The sequence below is a fragment of the Danaus plexippus genome, assembly GCF_018135715.1.
Source record: "Danaus plexippus chromosome 18 unlocalized genomic scaffold, MEX_DaPlex mxdp_20, whole genome shotgun sequence".
In the NCBI taxonomy this organism is placed as follows: Eukaryota; Metazoa; Arthropoda; class Insecta; order Lepidoptera; family Nymphalidae; genus Danaus; species Danaus plexippus.
In genome coordinates this window covers 1,923,106-1,943,860 of record NW_026869853.1, presented here as the reverse complement: position 1 = coordinate 1,943,860, position 20,755 = coordinate 1,923,106, and the positions used below count along the sequence as shown (strand labels likewise).

Below are 20,755 nucleotides of genomic sequence, written 5' to 3'. Positions count from 1 at the left end.
GATGTTTATGAATGTATTTTATTGTGACGATAATTTAACAAAGTATTATAAATCTTAGATTGAAAGGGACGTAAATCAAAATGTTAGTATTTTGATATGGAATACCATTTTAATTGACTCTTTGTGTTATTCTTTAAACAACGACGTTACTTACGCTCGCAGATAATTTCCGAGCGTACGTACGTACGTACGTTCCGAAGCCGCGGGTGTGATTGCGAGTTTAAATGAAAGTCACTGGTTTCATCAACAGTAAATATTTATTATAAAAATTGCTCTTATAGACACATTCCTGTTTCTATAATATATATAATATGTATGTTAATTCTTTGTGCCATTGTTTCACAAAAATTATTCCTGTTCTTGTTATTTTCGACACAACATCTTAAACAATAATTATATTACAGTATATCTTACATTAGAACATACGAGAAACAATCTTGAACAGCTCTTAACATGAGGAACGCATAAATAACTATTCGATGTATGACACAGTTTTATTCAAAATTGTTTTTTTTTTTACAATTCTTTTCTAGAACGGGAGTATTTTCTTCTATAATTAATATACAAGAAAGTTTAATAACAAACAAACAAACAAATAAAAAAACATCCTGTCGTTTTTTTGGTAACCAATGGCAATGAAGACACTAAGAAAATTACACTTAGAAATGTTTATAAGTTTACGTATGTCGCCGAGGCCCTTCTATGAAGCGTCCGCAGCTTGTGACGTCACGGGCGGTGTGACGTCACGGGCGATGTGCCGCTCACTATTATTGCTGCCCTCACAACACTAAATACCCCCTTATTTGTACATCATTTTAAAATTTGACAGACAAACATCAGAATTCGCACCGACTGTCCCATATTGAGCACGATACATATATATAAATTTACAATTTTCTTCACATACATAGGTATTTCAAGAAAAAACATTTAATGCAATGGATAGATTATGTAATGTAGAAAAATGTTTTTTTTTTATTATCATTTATTTATATCTGTCATTTTGTACATAATTGCAAGCATATAGTATATCATATATGTGTTGCGAGCGCCGGCGTTTCATTATTCTAATTGGTACAGTCAAGGTAATTTTAACTTAAAACAAAAATCTTAATTGTAGTCACGTCTAATTAATTAACTTTTAAGTACATTTCAATAAAAAATGCTCGACCGCGGGCGCTCCGCAACACGTATATAAAGATGTAGGCTAGTTTTAGTACAAACGTGTTAAGTATATTAACTTCAAATAGAATCATTTACCCATATTTCGCTAACTTACTTAAGTAAACCATCACAACCAACCATACGGACAAGTTCAAGAAACCGAAACAAAATACATCTAGATAGGTGAGTATGCAAAGAAATCCGTTCGGAAACAAGGAGAGTCCTGAACTGAACCATCGTCCAGTGCACCACTTACTAGAGAGTTTAAAACCCATCCATTATAACTAACTAGGCATCCTCAAGAAATGTACTGGCAACGTTTTGTGACATCCTATCATATATAAAAAAAATGAATTATGTTACTTGTATATCTGTACGAGTGTATTGGACAGAACAGATGTCGTTAATTAGAGACGGGAACGGGCGACGCCGCGCGGCAGAGCTAGCGCCCGCCGATCAATATAACTATAATGTTACAAACTGTATGTACAACGCCGCGCTCGGAGCGGCCACCGCGCCGTAATGCCCAACTCAGTATATAATATTTACACTACATTAAAGAACATCGTTTCTTTTTATCTCATTAGCTACCGAATCACAATTCATATATTTGAGTAATTGACAACGGTGGACAAACATGCGCCGGAGCACTTATTTTTATTGAAATTTGTACTTTAACCTATTAAAAGTCGTGCTGGGTAGGTATGTTTGGTCCATGCAGTCTCCGTGCCGCGTTCCTGGGACCTCCGGCCTCCTCTACGTCGGTGATCGTCACGCACAAAAACAATCGATCCACACGTATTCTAAACATTCGATGTCGATAGCACAGAACCTTTAAGCTCGTCTAGCAAATCGGTTAATTTTGTCCGCAATGTCCGCGTGCCCGAAAAGGCCGAGTAATTACAAGCACCGATAGTAATTGGAGTCTTGGGGTCCCATTTCGCGCGGAATAACCAACCCGACATCGCCAGCGGGGTCCTAACGTTGACGAGTGACGTCATCGCATCCATCGATGACGTCACCGGGTTTCACACCTCCCCTGGAGAGGGCGGGTTGTGTGCGCTATTGGAATGACAGCAAATTATTCCGATGTATCAAATCACATTGCATTCTACGCGGATCTATCCAAATAAGGATTTAACTTATACGCTATAACATCGAGCGTGTTCCACAGGACTCCGAGCAACGACGGCCATCCGACGAGTCACCAAAATTAAAATGACATAGATGAAATAATGTTTAATACCTTAATAATATAACACATTACATATTAGGAACTGCATTTAACTGTTAGTAGAGAATACATTTAAAAATTATATATTTCCATATATTTAATAAACGATCTATTGCATTTAATTTTACGTTTCCATGGGGCGTCTCGGATGGCGGTCGTCGGGTCGGGTTGTCTAACAATTCCGTCGGTGAAGTGTCTCGAAACTTCGTGTACACGATAACCTGAATCGCGTCTGAATGTGAGTTGAAGAACGCAAGACGACGATTCGATATGAATTCCGTATTGCGTGGCGATAAGGCTGGTTAATTGACACCACGTTCAGCGCCTGAAGCTGCCGATGAAGTTCAGCATTCGTGTAAGTACAATTAAAACGAAATAATCTCTGCTAAAGCAACCTAACACTACAAGGCTGCTACCATTCGGCACCTGTCCACACTAGTCTGACGAAGGTCGCGAGTCCATGTCAGAGACGTGATCCTACGGTCGAAGGAATTCAATGAAAACCGAGCGACGAAAAAACTGACACAGTGAAGACTATGAAGATGACACCGACGAGCACCGGCCCCGGCACCGGCCCCGGCCCTCGGCAGTGGATTACAGCTTAGACTTTATACAACCCACCAGCAGTCACGCCCCGTCATAGATAATACATCAGATAGAAAATATCAAGACAGAAATAATTTTAAATCCCCACAACTCTCTCTCTCTCAACGTAATAAATATAGCATATATTTAATTAATCAATTACACAATAATTTCAACAAAATTTTTAAACACGAGTCTCCATACGAACGGCGACAAGGTCTTCGGCTAAGTCACTCCACTCTCCGTCATCGTCCACTTAAAGAAAAAAAAACTATCAAAAATAACTCGGCTCGCGATCAAGTCCCGCGTGTCGTCCGAAGCTAGCACCTTCCCAGTAATAATCACATAACACTAACTAGTGACTGTGGCGGCGTGGCGCCGACTAGATGAGAGGCGCGGGCGGCGCGGACGGAGCCCCTCGCCGACCGCGCGGCCGGCCTCAGCTGGCGCGGCCCGCGAGCCTCCCCGGCCCGCTATCACAGGCGCTTAGTGCGGCGCGGGCGCGTCCTGCCCGCGCGCCGACCACTAACTCGTGGGCACCAGCAACCGCACGAAGCTGTCCTCGCTCCAGCCCCAGTCGTCCGGCCACGCGTCCTCCGGGGGATCGAGCGCCGAACGGGACGACAGGCTCAGCACCGAGCCCCAGTCGATGGTGCGCTGCTCCTCGTCGCCGTACCCGGAGTCCCGGTCGGGCGCGGGTGGCGCGGGAAAGGGCGTAGCTCGACCCGCGGCGGGATCCCTGGCACCCAGCAGCTCGCACCTCGCGGCCCCGCCGAATCCGAGCGTCGGCCCGCTGGCCTCCGGGGGCGCGGGCGTCTCTTCGGCGCTCTCGCGCTCCATCTCCCTTTCGATGCCCCTGAGCGTGTTGCAGACCAGCACGGATCGCCGCAGCGAGGGGTCCGCGGTCTGGCGGAAGCGCGCAAGCTTGAGCGCGCACAGGTTCATCATCTTGAGTCGTCTTTCGCGGTAGCAGCGCCTGGAGGCGCAGCGGCCGGCGGCGCGGCCGTCGCAGCAAGCGCGGGCGGCGGCTCCCCCCAATTCGAGGTAGGACTTGCCGTTCTCCGCGCGAATGGTGTCGTGAGCCCCGCACCAGCCGCCGCACCACCTCCGGCGACAGGCTCGCCTCTCCTCGTCCTCGGCCCGCCAGCACTCTCCGCCGCCCGCGCCCGCGGCCACCGCCTCCAGCCGAGCTATGGAGTCCTCCCAGCGCGCGACTTTACCGCCGGCCTCGCACGGGGAGCCGGCGCGCCGTTTGGCGCCGCACCCGCCGCCCGAGCCCTGCAACACAAAATTTCATATGTTAATATATTTTGCACGGAAAACTTAAATTTTAAATATTCTACAAGAAACAAGCTGAAAAAACCTTTTGTAACATTTGTACGACAAAAGTAATTGGTATAATATACTTCAAAAGGATTGTCATCGAGAGACAGTTTTATCGGAGACCGTGTAACGAACTACTGAAGAACACCACATGAACATGTCTCATGTTAGGACGGAAGAATAGGAATAAGAAGAACAAAATTGGCGCCCTCAGATAATATAAAGATACGGTTTTAAAAATGCCAGATACCTGAGCCCGATCCGCTTTGTGAGACCCTTCTTTTTTTGGACACAATATGCACCCGGGGAGCCACCCCACACTGAACGGGCCAGGTAAAGAGACCGTGATCCCAAACACGACTGTGGGATTTGCCCCTACAATATGTTCGCATTCTTCACAGGAATTGTATGAAATACAAAAGATTGTAACGTCGTCAATTAACAAAAGTTTCTCGAAGGAAATTTTGGGGTTGAGTGCTGAAACACTGAAGAAGGAAAAAATATAGCAAATTATCTTCTGTTTTTCTTAAAATATTACGGAGTTATATTTATCGAGAATAATGCTGATGTTTTTTCTTAATAACAGCTGGCACTCCATAACGTTTCAGATGCCAGCCCTTTACTAATATGATTGTTAAACATCGCGCGGTCAAACATGGGGGTGAGAAAATACTGCCTTTTGCGAAGGTAATCCAACGGGACTTCACTTGAAAAAAAGATCAACTAGACCGTAGCAGATGCCACTGCACCTGCCGTCACAATTAGGCGGCACACGATTATAAACAACTCTACTGAGCTCCTTTACATTCAACATGTATAGTCATATGAGTACAGTAAATATTAGAATATCTTAACTAACTCTTAAAGAATGTAGGCCATTCCTATCATACTTATTATAAGTCCAAATGGCCACATAGGACCGGTGGAAATATTTCAAGACGTTGCATTCGTCGTTAAAGATAGTGTGCAATGAGAATCGAGCTCACAAACAGAGGGCGACGCGGCTTGAGTCAGCGCGGACACTCATCGCAACGCTGCAAATAATCATTTTGCGTCACCCGTTTATCGCTGCGAGGAAAATGAACCGTTCCGACATCCATTGTTCGCTGCGAACGAACACAGCGCGTGGCGAACCCTTCGCTGATACATTTCAAACGTTTTTGAGGTTGCCCGTGTGCTCGCCGCAGAGAAACACGGAGCGTGTTTATGGAAGAGAATTCTGATAGTATTCAATATAGCGGTGCCGTCGCCAGCGCTGGCGCTCATGAAAATAAATTTAGTATATGACGTTGCCGCTTCGCGTTGCCGCTCCGCAGCTTGGAACGTGGCCGTGCGACGTTGCCGCTCCGAACGCTCTTTCTAATCTTGTCGTAAAGTTCTTTTTCTGATGCGCGTCGCGTCGCTCGTTCTGTTCGCTCGAAACTGGGAAACGTCCGACGTTCATTTTATCACCGACGCCGAATGACTATTAGGTATTTTATAAGCATGCCGGGAGCGGATGAGAATACTTCGACATATGAAAGAGATCCAGAAGTGTACCGAGCATATCATGAGAGTGTAAAACGAGGGTGTCGAAGCAAGCGACGATGTAGGGGTCAGAAGGCAGAAAAGTTCGATCGGTGGGGCGACTGGCGAGTCGAACGAACTTTCTATGGCATTGGAAAAAGCGAATAGATGGCGGCACGGCATTGCCTCACAACGCGCTAAGCCATATCGTTGTCGAGCGAGCGAGGGTCTGCGCGGGGGTGAAGCGCGGGGCAGCGGGGAGACCGGGTCGACTGAGGGGCTGACGGCAGGAGGGCGGAGGGGGGAGCACGGAGCTGCGTCTGTGTGTGTGAGGTGCACGTGAACGAACGCACACAGCTGTAGAGTATAATAACATCGCGTAGCGGCCGTCCGAGTGTATCTAACGCTACAGCAACCTACGCTTCGACGAACGCTATGTTATAGTTAACTATAAAATGGGGCAGAGAGCGACCGGCACCGCTCTTCATTATGAAGCTACAGAAAGAGAAAATGCAAATTCAATTTATCATTATAAAGAACATATTTATTATATAGGTACTTTTATTCGAGTTGTATTGCGAGAGTTTCTTTATATGAAAAAATATTACGCTCGCGTGGCAGTATAGAAACTTCGAAGCCTGTTCGATGTATTTTTAATAGTACAATATAAAAACGACTACGAATGCCTTATGTAGTATTTTTTGTTGTTCATTCATGAGCTTCTAAAGCGTGAAGAGTTAATTTGCGATATCGAATTGTAGTCCATTGAATGACCGATTTGCGATTAACATTCCTCCCGGTGTAAGACGCACGTGATGGGGTACAGGGTTCCATTCATGGAGCTGGCTCTCGTTTACAGGTGATCGGTGATCGGAGATTAGATACCAGCCCGGCCCTCTCACACCGTTATGTTCATTGTTTGAACGTTAATCAATTATTTTTGTTCATATCGACTATATTCTATAACCTTAAATTATTTCTTTTTATTCATCATCAGAGTCTGCTTATTCTAGTATTTGATTTTCGTTCTTTCCTTAGCGAGAATATATTTTGGGTTTATTCGGAGAGCGCCAAGGCAGTCTCTGGCACGCACATTTCCGTGAGCGGCGACTGGCGAGGCCGTTGGTCGATGTGTGCGTGCATGGCCTGTGTGTATGTGAATGTGTGTGCGCGTACGCCTGTGTGCGTCAACCAGTCCGACATCCTGTTCTCTTAGCTGGCGCAGCTTCGACTTCACAGAGCTTTTTATATCACCACTGTACCGTTTACAAATAATCTCTTATATTATTTATATTGATTATCATCAATTGCACATGTTTGCAGGTGGAATTAAATTATGTTTAAATAAACTATTATTTAAATTAAAAAAAAAAACGTATTATCCCATTATTTTATATAAGCATCTATGTATGATTTTTAGAGTAGAAGTATAACGTATAATATATATTAATATATATGCATTGAACGTTTGTTCAAGCTTATATGAATGTGTGTCTGTCACGTGAGTTACGGACGAATTTTCAAGGTGACGTTAAAAAAATGAATGCCATTTAAACAAACAAACGGTATCCCTAAGGAATGTGTTCCCGCATAAAAAGCAAGGGAATTCCCGAAACGCATTGTTTACAGTCGACGTAACGTGGCCCTGTTTGTTGTGATGCACGTCTTAACACTTGATGCATTGAAAGGGAAAATTGGAGTTTTTGTGAGCACTTAAACTTCCTTTAACAGCGGTGAATGAGGAATGTGGATCTACCACTTGACACACGTTTCATTATATATATACCCGTATATACAGTCCGAGCGAAACGTACAGCGATGTTGTCAGAAAAAACATCCACTAAGGTTCATACTGTTAGGAAATGTTTTGAGTTACTCATAACTAATGTGTAAGAAAATAAGAAATTTAAATAAAACTATGATGAAGTATGAAGGAGCCCATTTAATTCAGATATCAAACTAGACTGAATCGAGACGGCCGCGTTCATCTTTTAACAGTGACGTTACAAGATGAAGTGCGCGCCTGATGCATAAATCACTCCAATCCAGCGGTCGGAGTTCGCTGTGATCTTTAAGACAATAAATCAGACGGCGGGCAGATAATGACGTCACTGGCACGCGGGTGATGACGTCACTGGCACGTACCGCCGAGAAGCCCCGGCCCCGGAAGGGAGAGAATAAAATAAAAATGTCACGTAGCGATCAGCTGTCGTTCGGAGAGGCGTTGTGGCGTTGTGACGGACGGGCCGACGCGTAATGCGACCGCAATAAAACTTATTTTTATGTTTTTCGCTCACAATGGCCGCGCGAAGGTCGAGCTATCTAAATGGGTCAATACACTCGGCGTGGTTCGTAGTACGCGATACACGTGCTCCCGCGTTTGTAAATAGCGAGATATCGGCCGATTGTTGCAGTGATTAATGGGGGCACGTAATGACGCCGCCCGCGCCTCGGCTAATGTGTTCATTCATCGTCCCGACACTATTATTGTCGGTAACCAGAGATGCTTTTGTTTAGATAGAGACGATCGATTTGAGGACTTCCAACCGGCCAATGTCAAGGTTGCACTTTATGCGGCCATCTCGGCTTTTTATCGCTTTGTAGTGTATTGTGAGTACATTGTAACCGTCACTCTAGTACTGTTATCGCGCAAATGTAGGTCGCTTCACGGGATTTAATATATTCCACTACATCATAAGGCAATCGTTAGAAGGACCTCTAGAGAATATACTTCGTTTTTTTACATTAAAAGGGAAGATGAAGGCAATATTTCTTTGAATATGACTCGATTGCATCGTAATGCTTAGTACAAACTCGTAGTGCGTGTGACACTAACAGGTGATCGACACAAAATATGCGACATGTACAGTATACATGCGAATGATCGACGTGGGTCCACGATAAGGGCGAGGTCACGGTTATCAATGGCGGCATCTCCATACTCGCCGGCCACGACATCTCGCGCTCATTCACTATGAAGACGACCCTCCCCTCCCCCGGCCCCTGCCGCGCGAACCCCCGCGACCGCGCAGCCCAACCACCCGCACCCTCCGCGGTGCATCCATGCAACAAGTTAGGGCTTTATGTCTTGTAAGGAGTTCCCCAAGACTTACTACCCGCCTTTGCCTAATTTCTCTATACCAAAGTCACTAACAATAATCGCTAGCACCACGATCCTGATTCCTGACACAGGGCATATTTATAATAAATTCGTTATTAATTAACTATTAAATGTTTGCCAATATTTATAACATAACGTTGTGATAATTTTGAAAGGTGACACAGCAATTTAAATAAAGTTTCCAATGAAACGGGACTATACATATTCCAGCCGTGATGCCCAATTAAATATGGATGTGATTGAAAAACGCGTGTCCGGTAACGAGCGTGTATATAATTGGTGGGCGGTGGTGGCCCGGAGTGACCCAGTTGCGTTGCCCGGCGACCCGGCCGACCGCCCCGCCACCTACCACCCGCCAACCGAACACCCCGCACTAAATAACCTGCCCGAAAGCGACACCTTAACAAAGGTCGTTCAACCGTAGAGTACTTACTCGCTTGATTTTTCATCAAAGATTATACATCAAATCATAGGTGCATTTAAGTTTCTTTTCGTGTCCGATGTGAAAACAAAAAAAAAAACATTTCAAATCTAAGGTGAGTGGAAGTATAAGCACATCCCAAATGTTCCTCACTTAGACAAAGTAGAAAACGGGAAAGCGAATAAACTTAATTGTTATAAGCCGAGTTTGCCGACAACCACCCCTCGAAGACGACTCCTCAAAGGGTGGGTGGACGCGTACAGTTGTATTTCTCGAACTTGTGCTAAATTTCACTTTCTCTGAAGACGCTGTGCGTACACTTAACCACCCACTGTACCCGTTCAACGGTACAAACAATATAATATAATGGATGTATATACAGTTAGTCTCTGGGACGCTGAATCGAACCAAGACTAGTTTATAAAAATTAGCTACGTATACTTGAGTGGATGGTACAAAATACATCTGAAAGATTGCAAGCACATTTTTTTTATTGCATTCGTATGCACCAGCTCCTGAATATATCCCTCGAAGCGCACTTTTCACCCTCAGCATGACATCGTTATCTTAGCGAACCCTAAACGAATAAAACATAAAAAACGTACGTCAAAAAAAAAGTCCTTCCACTCACAAAACCCTCCCTCCTTATCACCCCTCTGAAGTTATAAAACACTGAAGGCGAATAAAACTTGGTCGGAGTTCGCGACCGTATCGCCGGGGGTTAAAATCGAATTTTGCGACGACGTAGTCATTTGGCTGAAAGGAGAGCGAGCACACGAGCGTGGAAGCTTTAAAGTAAAATGAAAGCCGACTCGCTCTTAATTCACCAGTACATAGATACGAATGAACGTCGATAGAGCGCCCCCGGGCTTCGCCCTCCGCCCGCCACCACGAGTCGGGCATAAATAAGGGGGAGATACTCCGCTTAACAAGAGAGACCACCCTACAGCGGCAGGCTGGGAGAATTAAGGGGGCTGTGGCGAAGGACGATTTAAGGAGATGTGAGAGCATACGCTCTCGAGACAAGGAACATCGTGCTACAGGAATGGAACTAACTCCAGCATTGCTCGCACTCACATATCAGTTCTATCGATTTTTTATTTATTAACTTATCTTATTATATAAAATATATGTACAATGTACATATATATGCTACATTTCTTTAATATATATTTTGTTTTAAGCGTTATTATAAAATTTAAATCCGAGGTTATTCTGAAGAATAGAAAGCAACATTTCAACTGGAGTTATGCGACGTCCAAGCCAGCGATGTCATCACAGCGTTTTGCAGCACGTGACTCAACTCGCACCATAAATTACAAACTATATCCCTCAGGAGTTAGGGTTTGTTTTTGGCGGAATTGCTAGCGCTCCTTTGTCTCACCGTCTGGCTGCGCGGTAAAATGGATTTTATCCCCGAGCAGTAGACGTCGAATTCGTCAGGTTGGGGTTCTAATATTCTTGGGAAGAGGGTCGGTATAAATTTTGTATGGGGGCAGACGGGGCGACGTCGTGCGAGGGCGCCGCTGAGTCACCTCGGCGGATGCGAGGGGTGTGGGGTTCTTGTGTCAGGGAGGGGCACATATTGTAAGTATCTACTACTCACATGTCACAAAGTTTTCTCCGCAACGGAAAACTTTGTTAACGTCAACCGAGCACGTGGCCTTCGCTGATGTACATTACTGGCGCGTTTTTACACTCCGCGAATTGAAAATGATATCTCAGATTAGATGTGTTATAGAGATCAATGTCAGTTGTGGACGATAAGGGCTGTGTTGTGTGATTCATTTAATGTGTTTTTGATGTTAATATATCTTAAGTGTGACTTATAATCTGTAGCATAACAAATTGCACAGAAAAACTAATTAATTATATAATCGCGGAAAATAATTAATCAATTTATTTACTTAGAATGAGGTTTGATGATTTTAATATGTAGTTTCGGACAAGTATTTTATTTGATACTATACTAAAAGTGTATTACATATATATAATCTGTGGCATTTATTCGTAATGGCGATTTACATTACAGGTACCGTCACCTTGAGTCATGATAAGAAATGATAACAGCTGATAGTTGAGACACAGACATCAATTGCTTTATTTTAATGTTTTATTATAATTTATATTTTATATTCGTTTATATATCTTGAGTCTTAATTATATGTAATAATATTTTACAATATTTTAGGTACTCAAAACAGACGAAAATAAATTTGGGAATGTCTACTGTCTATGAATTCTAATAAAGTATGTATTTATATTTACTGGAAATGACTCATAATTTTATCAATAATATAATCTTTTTTATTAATTTGATACTGAAGATAATTATAATTTTGGCTGTAAACAGAACATTTTTGAACATTTTAGTTGCTCAAAGCATAATGAGAATTTGTAAGCTCTTAGACGTGTACCCACGAACGCCAGCGCTGAGAACTGAGCTCATCCGATCCTAATACATAATGTTCCTCTCGACTGGGGTGGAGGCTGTTATATACTACCCCCACCCCTGAGAAAACTCGTTGGTAACAAAGCGCGGGAATGACTTTTCCCGCGTAAACTTATCTCAAGCTCAAACTGACGCGACGCTTTTTCATGAACTCGGCTTAGTCGAATGACATTGTCGCTAGACTGGAACCATCGCATTATTTCTCTCAATCAGTTGGACCTTAAGGAATTTGTGTTCTATTTCTAGTTTATAATTTAAGAATCTACGTTATATAATACGTGTGTATTATCACGCTAGTAACGTCTCTTTCCGAGTTTTAAAGGGACTATTCTCGAGGGGGCACACAAAGAGCAACCCCGAATTCAGTTATACACCCTTAACCCATTGCCAATTCGTTAAGCCGTACCCTTAAAAAGTTGCCGAGCTTTGTTAGAGCTCATTGTAACTTTTGTATTAAAATTTTCAGTTACGTTCGTTTAGGAGCGACTCCGATTATCGTTGATGGAAAAATCAATAGTACGGTCTGTTTGGATCAGAGGGACCGGTCGAGGAGCTGATCTGATTGACAATGCTGTAGCAAGTGCTCATGCCATTGCTTTGCGTAAGTAATGACCTCCTCCTTCCCCGCCGCCGCAGAGCTCCCCTCCCGCCTCACCCCTATCTCGTCCAACCCCGCGCTAGGCCTATCGATTGCGGCGGCGCGAGGGCGGGCCGCATCGCCGTAATTGTCACACTGAGCGAAATTAAACTCCACCCTTACAATATCGACCTTACTACCCCCGCATAGGATCCACTCTCCCCTGATCCCTCACTTCAGTTGAATATCAAATGTGTTATAGTCCGCTCTAAGTTCGGAGTCGGCTCGTAATAGAGCCTTCGCAGAGTCTATGACAGAGCTTAATTAGACAGGCGCCATAGAAGCGAATGGACTTTACTTGTATCGCGTTTTGGAGGAATAAGGCGGGTCGATGTTGAAAGAATATAAAATTAGTGCATGCAGTCACGGCCGGTATTGTAATAGACTGTACTTCAATTATATATTAACGAACAGACAGAATAGATTATTCAAACAGAACCTATTCGATATCGCGCTGTCAGAATTGATAATACAAAGCAATCCTCATTATTATTCATCCACACATTGATCACAAGTCGTATACAACACGACTCATAGATGCAAGTTGCATCGCATGTATTAAAAGACGTCTAATAGCAGTTTTTTTTAGCGCAGCGACGAAAGTATGGTGAAAGTATTCGACGTCACGCACACATACGCCCGCACGCACACACGCACACGTGTCAGTGTGACAACGTCGCTGATACTGACGCTATTTCTTCACGGCTGCGCCCGCGCATTGCGAAACGCTGCATGAGAAATAATGTCCGACCGGCCACACTCTCGGCACGTTCTCTTTCCCAACAGAAAAAAATATTTTATGTAAGACTTGGAGAGTTAGCTGTTGCGAGTTAACAACTTGCCAGTAGTAAAGAAGGGACCAATTAATTGCTTACAATATGGACTCGTTATAGAATGCGGGTTCTCATTCTTTGCGTTATATAGATATACAAGAATTTTAAAACGTTTGAAGGTTAATCTGCTAGACGACAAGTCGTATACCGAATGTCGTATCGTTGTGTGTTAAGATATATATATATGTGATATTAATTTATACTATTAATGTTGATTTTATATAACACTCAAAACATTGCTAAATTATGGTTTAAGGAACAGAAGACTGACTTAAAAAAACAAGGAATGCAAAGAATTTATAAAACTGTTAAGATTTTGATGTAATGTATAGTAACTTGTCGTTGTTGGAGAGCTCGAAAAAATACTTTCCTTATAACAGTTCGCTTCATCATGTGAACTATGAAACAAGCTATCGATCGCAAGGAGAATAATCGAAATCCGTTTAAATTAAGAACACAAAAACACACATACTATTTTGCCTTCCTTCCATTAGTTAAAAATAATGAAGCGACACTTAAAATAGAGTCAATAAGAGTATATGTAATGATTTTGTTCCGATACAGTTATCAATCGAAAATGATACAAAGCGAGAACTGATTACAAATAGATATTGGTCTTGAGACAGCTGATCGAGTGCGTGCATCAAAATATTTCACCCGCCAAGAACCCGTTTCTGTTTCCCGTTATTCATATATCCTATACACGGCTTAAAACTTTCAACAACTTTTGTCTCAAATCTTTAGTTTTCACGAGAATTTCTGCGCTTTAAGCTTATTTTTTTTGTATTTAATATCCGAGGTGACGTCACAGGCTTGATGGGAGAACGAAAAAAGATTAGAAGGGGGTCGGGGGTGTTCGCCCCCGGTGTATAGACCGCGATCATCCCCTACCATATAAATATATTTTTGATTAATGAAGAAAACACACCGTACGGTATCAAATACTAGATGACGTTGTTATGAAAATGTTAATAAAACAATGATATAGTTAACCATAGCTAGAAAATAATGATACAAGTTTGTGATGTCGAGTTGTGTTCGACAATTCTTATGTACAAATGGTAGAGGTTGGGTGGAAGAGGAGGATCTCCCCAACCCAGAATTGTGTTCAAACCCACACACTCGTACACTACATTACTGTAATTATCCAATTATATAAAAATGTATTTATAGTATCATACTATATTTAATATTAGGGTTAATTTGAAACATTAAAATTGTAAGGATCATAGGAATGTCATGATGTTGAATCTATGAAAGCATATAAAAATGTATTTAATAACTAATAATATTTAACACTTATATTATAACATGAACTTTATGTATGGGCTGTATACTAAATAATATGAAGAGGAGAACATTTCGTAGCCGGGCCCCCTCTGCGGCTGATTACGACGTCGCTGCTATATAAGAATGAATTTTTAATGAACCCCACCCGCGCCCGGGCTGGTGAAGGCTGCGCACTTAGAAGATTAGTCCCTAGAGCCTTCCACTCGAATGACTAACAACAATCCTATAAAGGCCCAGAAACGAATTCCTTTAAGTTATTATCTTTAATGAAATCAATTTATCAATTATTGATGACGTCCACACAAACAAATCCTCGACCGTCTTCACGTAACAGAAAGCGATTTAAATCTATTATATTATAATATTATATCACACATCATAAACAATAACAACAGAACAACGGAACAACGGAACAGTATCTCGATACGAACGCGTAAAAACGAAAAGCAATAAAAGATAAGACGACGACCTCGTGATGCAATAACAATGTAAATATGGTTTATAGTGTAAACAGAAAGAATATGGTCGCGTTACGTCAGAGTACGTCACACGTCTACGTCACCGGGACTCCGGAAGTCCGCAGTAGATATATTTGCAGTAGCCGGCGGGTTCAATGTCGGCTAGCTATCGGCTATCAATTACAAGGGCGGGGCGCTCGCGACACTCGTAACGATCAATTACAAGTCACGTACAGTTACAATACTGAATTAGTGAGATGCCTCTATCTAGTGTTTTAAATGGTGCGTAAGTTGAGGCTGTGTGGGCCGTCGGCGGTGTTTACAAACTTGAGTGACGAGCCGCGGCACTTGTCACTCGGGAGCGTTCCTACACACGGTCACGCAAATAATGGCAGGCCCTAACGGTTGACATTGTCCCACTTCGGCCGTCTAGACCGAGACGCGGTCGTTGATAGATCGGCCGCATGTTGCAATCGTTTCACTACTAACATCCGGTATTGTACGTCACTGAACCTACTTCCAACTTAGTTTGTTAAACTTCCGAAAAATCTTTGTAATAAATTGTTTTTACATTGAGTTCACCAAATAGTTTTGTCGGGTGAGATTTGATTGTCATATTCCTTAGTTAATTTCAAATACTAACTCCACTTGAATAGTTTCCAGATTCCCAAAACATAAATCATGTGGTACAACACACGGAAGTATAGTTCCGATCCTGGGAATGTTCACACAAAGGAGACTAAATGAATATAATAAAAATTAGAATTATTAAAGTAACTCGGGGACGTTCTATTCTTGTGCTGGAGTCACCCTTGCGTTCGGCGGCCCTGTGTGATGAGTGGGTGAGGGGTGCTCGGTGTGGGGGGTGCGAGGGGTGTGGGGCGAGGGATGTATGCATCCGTCGCCCCCCGGCGGGTGCAGTAGGCGCGTAGTAAGTGCAATAACGGAGCAGTGAAAGTGTCGCGGCTCGCTTCAACCGTCAATGAGTGAAGACGTACTCCCTTCACCCCTACGTCTTCTCAAGCTCGTAGTTTATGTTGAATTATTTCTACAAGGTGACACATATGTCACATGTGACAGTACAACAACAAATATTATTTACGGTCCTTCCAGAGCTCGCTGTAACTAATGATATATAAATACTTATCCACAATCATTGCGTTCATCGACATTCTAAAATCTTAAAGGTCAATGGTGAAGAATAATTTTTTTTACCCAGCAAGGTCGTCTGTCTCCTAATCGCATATCAATAGTTTGAACTCGATAAACACAGTAATAAATCTATAAAAACAATAAACTATTATCGGGCAGTGAGGCGCGTGTTACAAGTGTAACGTTTAAATCGATGTGAAGACGGTCGAAGTCGACTGTTCGTACGTATAGAGCGCGTCATTATCTCAAGTCATGAATGAAACCGAACGTATATTGTAATGTATCGCGTGCCATAATCCGCATGCATTAATCTCACTCAAACGATAGCTGCGTAACAACATCGAACCGCTCAAGTTCATTGATACACTTAATGGCCGCGCTCAATGTGTCGTTACTGTCGGATGTCAAAACATTGTTACATAATTAAACGGGTTAGCATACAGTCCGCACGTGCCAGTATAGACTGGATTGATGCTTCCGGCCCACCACTGACCAGCGACCATCGACCACCAATACGTCACCGGTGTATTTATGAGCCGGCGATCACCAAGTGACGTTTGATACCATTCAGATATCAGCCGGTGACGTACGATAACATTCACGCTCGCACTAAATACAAAATGAATTTGTGTTTGTATTAATGAAGCTATTATCTAATAATTATACCTAAACAATGTTTTACGCTGCCTCGTCCCGCGTCTGTAGTAAAATATTAATCAAAACAGTGTTTTGTTTACAAACGTATCGCATTTAATGTGTCTATGAACATTCGTTTGTAACTTTTTTTATTATTTGCGACCGTGTAATGAACGCTGAGTGCTGTTAGAACGTATATATGGATTTCACGGTAAAAGCGCTCCGTTTAATATGAAGAACGATTGTTTTTTTATATATTTCACTAAAATAAATTTATATTTGGGAGCCTCTAAAGTTAACCTATATCGAGACGTCGGGCGTGTTGATCGAGAACTGGCGTACGGAAACGGTCCTACGTAAATAACATTAAAAGATTTATGATAGTTGTTAAACTTTCCCCCCGCGTTGAACTTGACCGTCAAAATAAGAAAATGGCAATAAAAAAACCATCACTCTTGTACGATGACGTGAATTTACATAAATTATTGGCGGCGTCGCGTCTGGGGCGGGCCTGGCGGGCCTGGCGGGCCGGGCGTGTTTACATAAGAACACCAGAACAGTTCATTGACATCTGTATCATATTGTAGGTATGTAATTGGGTCAACGTTATCAGTAAAAGCGGGACAGGACACATTTCTACATTAACTACAATAAAATCCTTCGAAGGTTTACGACGACAGTCTCCCTTACAGAACACGATCGTAACTGTACACAAATCAAATAAAACGTCACCCCCCATCCGATCCACAACACCTGTCAGTTGATATGAATACTATATTTTTTGTGAACAGGTGTATTTTAAGTCCATTGATGTGTAGTGTCGATGCCCTATATAACTCCTGACAAGTTCAAAGCGTCTCACAATAGCGTCATAATCGTCTTTAAACGTCCATGTCAAAACAAGCCGGCTTTATTCATAGTTTTACATAACACGTTGTTTGCATAACTCATTATGCGTGTCTTAGGATGCGTTCCATCAGACAATCATTTGTCCAGAGCACGTGCTGTTCTGTGACGTGTGATTAATTGTTGACGATAATTTCCGCATCGCGAGATGGCTCGTTTACCGGATATAATTTATACGTTACTCGTATTACGTTATTGTTTACTTTATAATTACTGTCGTACGTATCGTCTAGACGGCCGCGGATATGGTAATAGTGAGCTCGTTGTACTGTGTGAATGTCTGCATGTGTATCACTCTAATATGTTAATGACCGGTTCGGACTTAGGACTTATAAAATTAACAATGTTTTGGTATCAAATAGCAATGACATAAGATCTCTCATAGAACTCTGAATATTAATAAGTATTAAATGTTTTCTACAACCGCACAAAAAACACCAGTTTTCGTGAGTTATTATTTTATTCTCCTGTTGGAAATAAATTCCCTTAAGTAAGAGACCAACTTATGCTAGCCGCTGTGGTGTCATATCGCCGCCTGAGATATTAAGTCAAACGGTCTAAATTAACGATCTATTTTGAGCCTTATTCGTATGACTGTAGGGTGTGGGAGAATAGTTTAAGTCGTCGGCTAGGGCGGATGCACGTGACTGCAACTCAACAAGTCGCATTCCAGAGTGCACCCTTACCCCACCTCGCTAGGCCTAAGTCTTCAAAAGTTTTGTTCTCCTATAAAAGTTTCTCCGACTTCATTAAGAAATGTATACAGCATCTTCAATGTATTTTGTTATAGTATCTCAAATAAATAGTTGTTCAAAATCCGTAGTATACATATTTTTTTCCTACAATCATTTTCAATTCCGCATTATCAAGGCAAAACGTTGAACTCTCAATATCGCAAACTTTATTAAAACGGATTCTTTAAGAATATAATTATTTTTACTTTTTTTGTCTTCTAATATATGAATTTTTTATACAGATTATAAATAATAATTTTACTAAATTTATTGTTCAAAAAACACTAGTTCAGAATAACATTTCAGAAATAGGTTATAGGTATGTCTGGGCGGGGCGGCCCAGTTGTTGCCTTGGAGACAGAACCCTCGCAACGCTCGTCGGAATAACCTGGTATCCACAGAATTATACTTCACCAAAGAATTATGCTTGACCATCAATCATCATTTCCATTTCATTCTATGTAATAAATGTATTTAATTCAAGTAATCTAAAAAAAAATAAACAACCTAAATAGCGTATACAATACGGTAAAACTGAAATATAATTTGTGAGACGTAAATAAGGCGTATCGCTATAGAAAGTAAAGTGCGTCCGCGCGGGCTGGCTCGGTCTGCTAGCGACGAGCCAACTCGGCGGTAATTAATGTCGGGCCGAGGCAGCGAGCGAGCGGCGCCGGCAGCCTTGCCACCGACAAAAAACCCGCTCCGATACAAAAACACCCGTCCCCAGACAGAGACAGCTGCTATATGTTAGAGCGGGACAGACATATACACACGTATTCTGTGAGGAGTTCTCGCTCGCCTCCAGCGCGCATTTATCGTGAATACAGCGATTTGATTTAAAACTTAACAGAATGCGCCCTTCTATCTATCACATGACGTTTGACAGGTCGGTGGAAACGCGCCGAGATGTCAGATTCGAAAAAAGGCGCGCTCGCACAAACAAAAACAATTACTTGTTATCATTCGTTATTAATTACGATACAATTAATGTTAAACAATTCGACTGCATACATCCGAGCGGTTGTGCTTCTAAGTTTTTTAACCACGATCTTTAACTTTCTCCGTTGTAAAAGAAATAACTAAAAATGACAAAGAATTCTCTAAATGTTACAAGCAAGTCAGTGGAAAAACTCCGAGAATATGTTACATACATATTTTCCTTCACAACTTATCAAGACAGTATGAATGTCCATCCAACGATAATGTACTAAGAGATAGTTTTGAAATAAAAGTTTAAAAGTTACACTGACATTCTAAACTGAAATTTTAACATACGACACTGAAATGACATTATCTACAAATTTTCAAAACGAAAACTATTGCACAATAAAATAACAACAAACACAGATAATTAAAATCAAAATATTCAGCAATCAGATGTCATCTAAAGACAAAACTTTATTAAATTCCTACCCGTTTCGATACAACAAAGTAAAAAAAGAAAAAAAAGGAGAATCTGAATACAAATAATAAAACTAATAACTAAATGACACAAAGGTGGTATATGATTAAGTATCTTACCTGGAAATCACTCCACATTTTCATGGGGATACACCATAGTTCCGATACGAGAACATAACACGATCACGACAACTGTCAGAGTAAGGAGCGTCACTGACGCGTGCTTCGCGTGCGGCGGTCGAGCGCAGACTGAACACTGAACACTGTACTGTGTAGTGTGTAGTGTGCGAGTGTGAAGCGGCCGACTAGAGGCGGACTAGAGGCGGACCAGCGGCGGACGACCCTCCACCTGCAAGTGGAACTACTCTGGTACGGGATCCGTTTACCTGGTCTCTGCTGCTGGTGCCTGCTGCCTGCTGCCTGCTGCCTGGTAATCACCACCTACTCTCATACATCATAACAATTTACTTATCATTTATTCCAGCTAATATTTTTTATACATAGTAGATATAAAAAAAATATGTGCTAAATGTTTAATATCAGATAGACGAGTAAATTGGAACTAGTATATTTCATTAAGATATCGTATATGTATGATCGTCTCCGTGCAGTGATATCATGAACTATGTTATTAAACAGTTCTATGTCACGGACGTTTATAGTTTATGTTATGTTTTCATCGCGCTGATAACGGAATGTGACAGATAAAAAAGCTTTCCAAACAAAGTTTCGAGTGTAGGGCGCACCGCTACGTAGCAGGAAGTTCGTAGCAACAAAACTTCGTAGCGACTCGTAGCGTGAAAGTTTTGATTTCAACGATTTGCGTTCCGGCAGTGAGGGCCGCGAGGCCGAACTAGCTCTTCGGCCCTGGGAAACGAAATCACTAGTTTTTCTCGACT

At 42.1% G+C, this 20,755-nt stretch overlaps 1 protein-coding gene across 1 annotated transcript; it reads right to left on the bottom strand.

Annotated features, from left to right (window-relative positions):
- Window positions 1–238: 238 nt before the first annotated feature.
- Window positions 239–20,146, bottom strand: LOC116772910 (uncharacterized). The gene is made up of 2 exons (XM_032665217.2): window positions 19,977–20,146; window positions 239–4,261 (listed from the first exon to the last, which is right to left on the bottom strand). Exons 1-2 carry the CDS (start codon window positions 19,998–20,000, stop codon window positions 3,509–3,511), a joined length of 777 nt encoding a protein of 258 aa, XP_032521108.2. The 5' UTR covers window positions 20,001–20,146; the 3' UTR covers window positions 239–3,508.
- Between the last annotated feature and the right edge of the window lie 609 nt (window positions 20,147–20,755).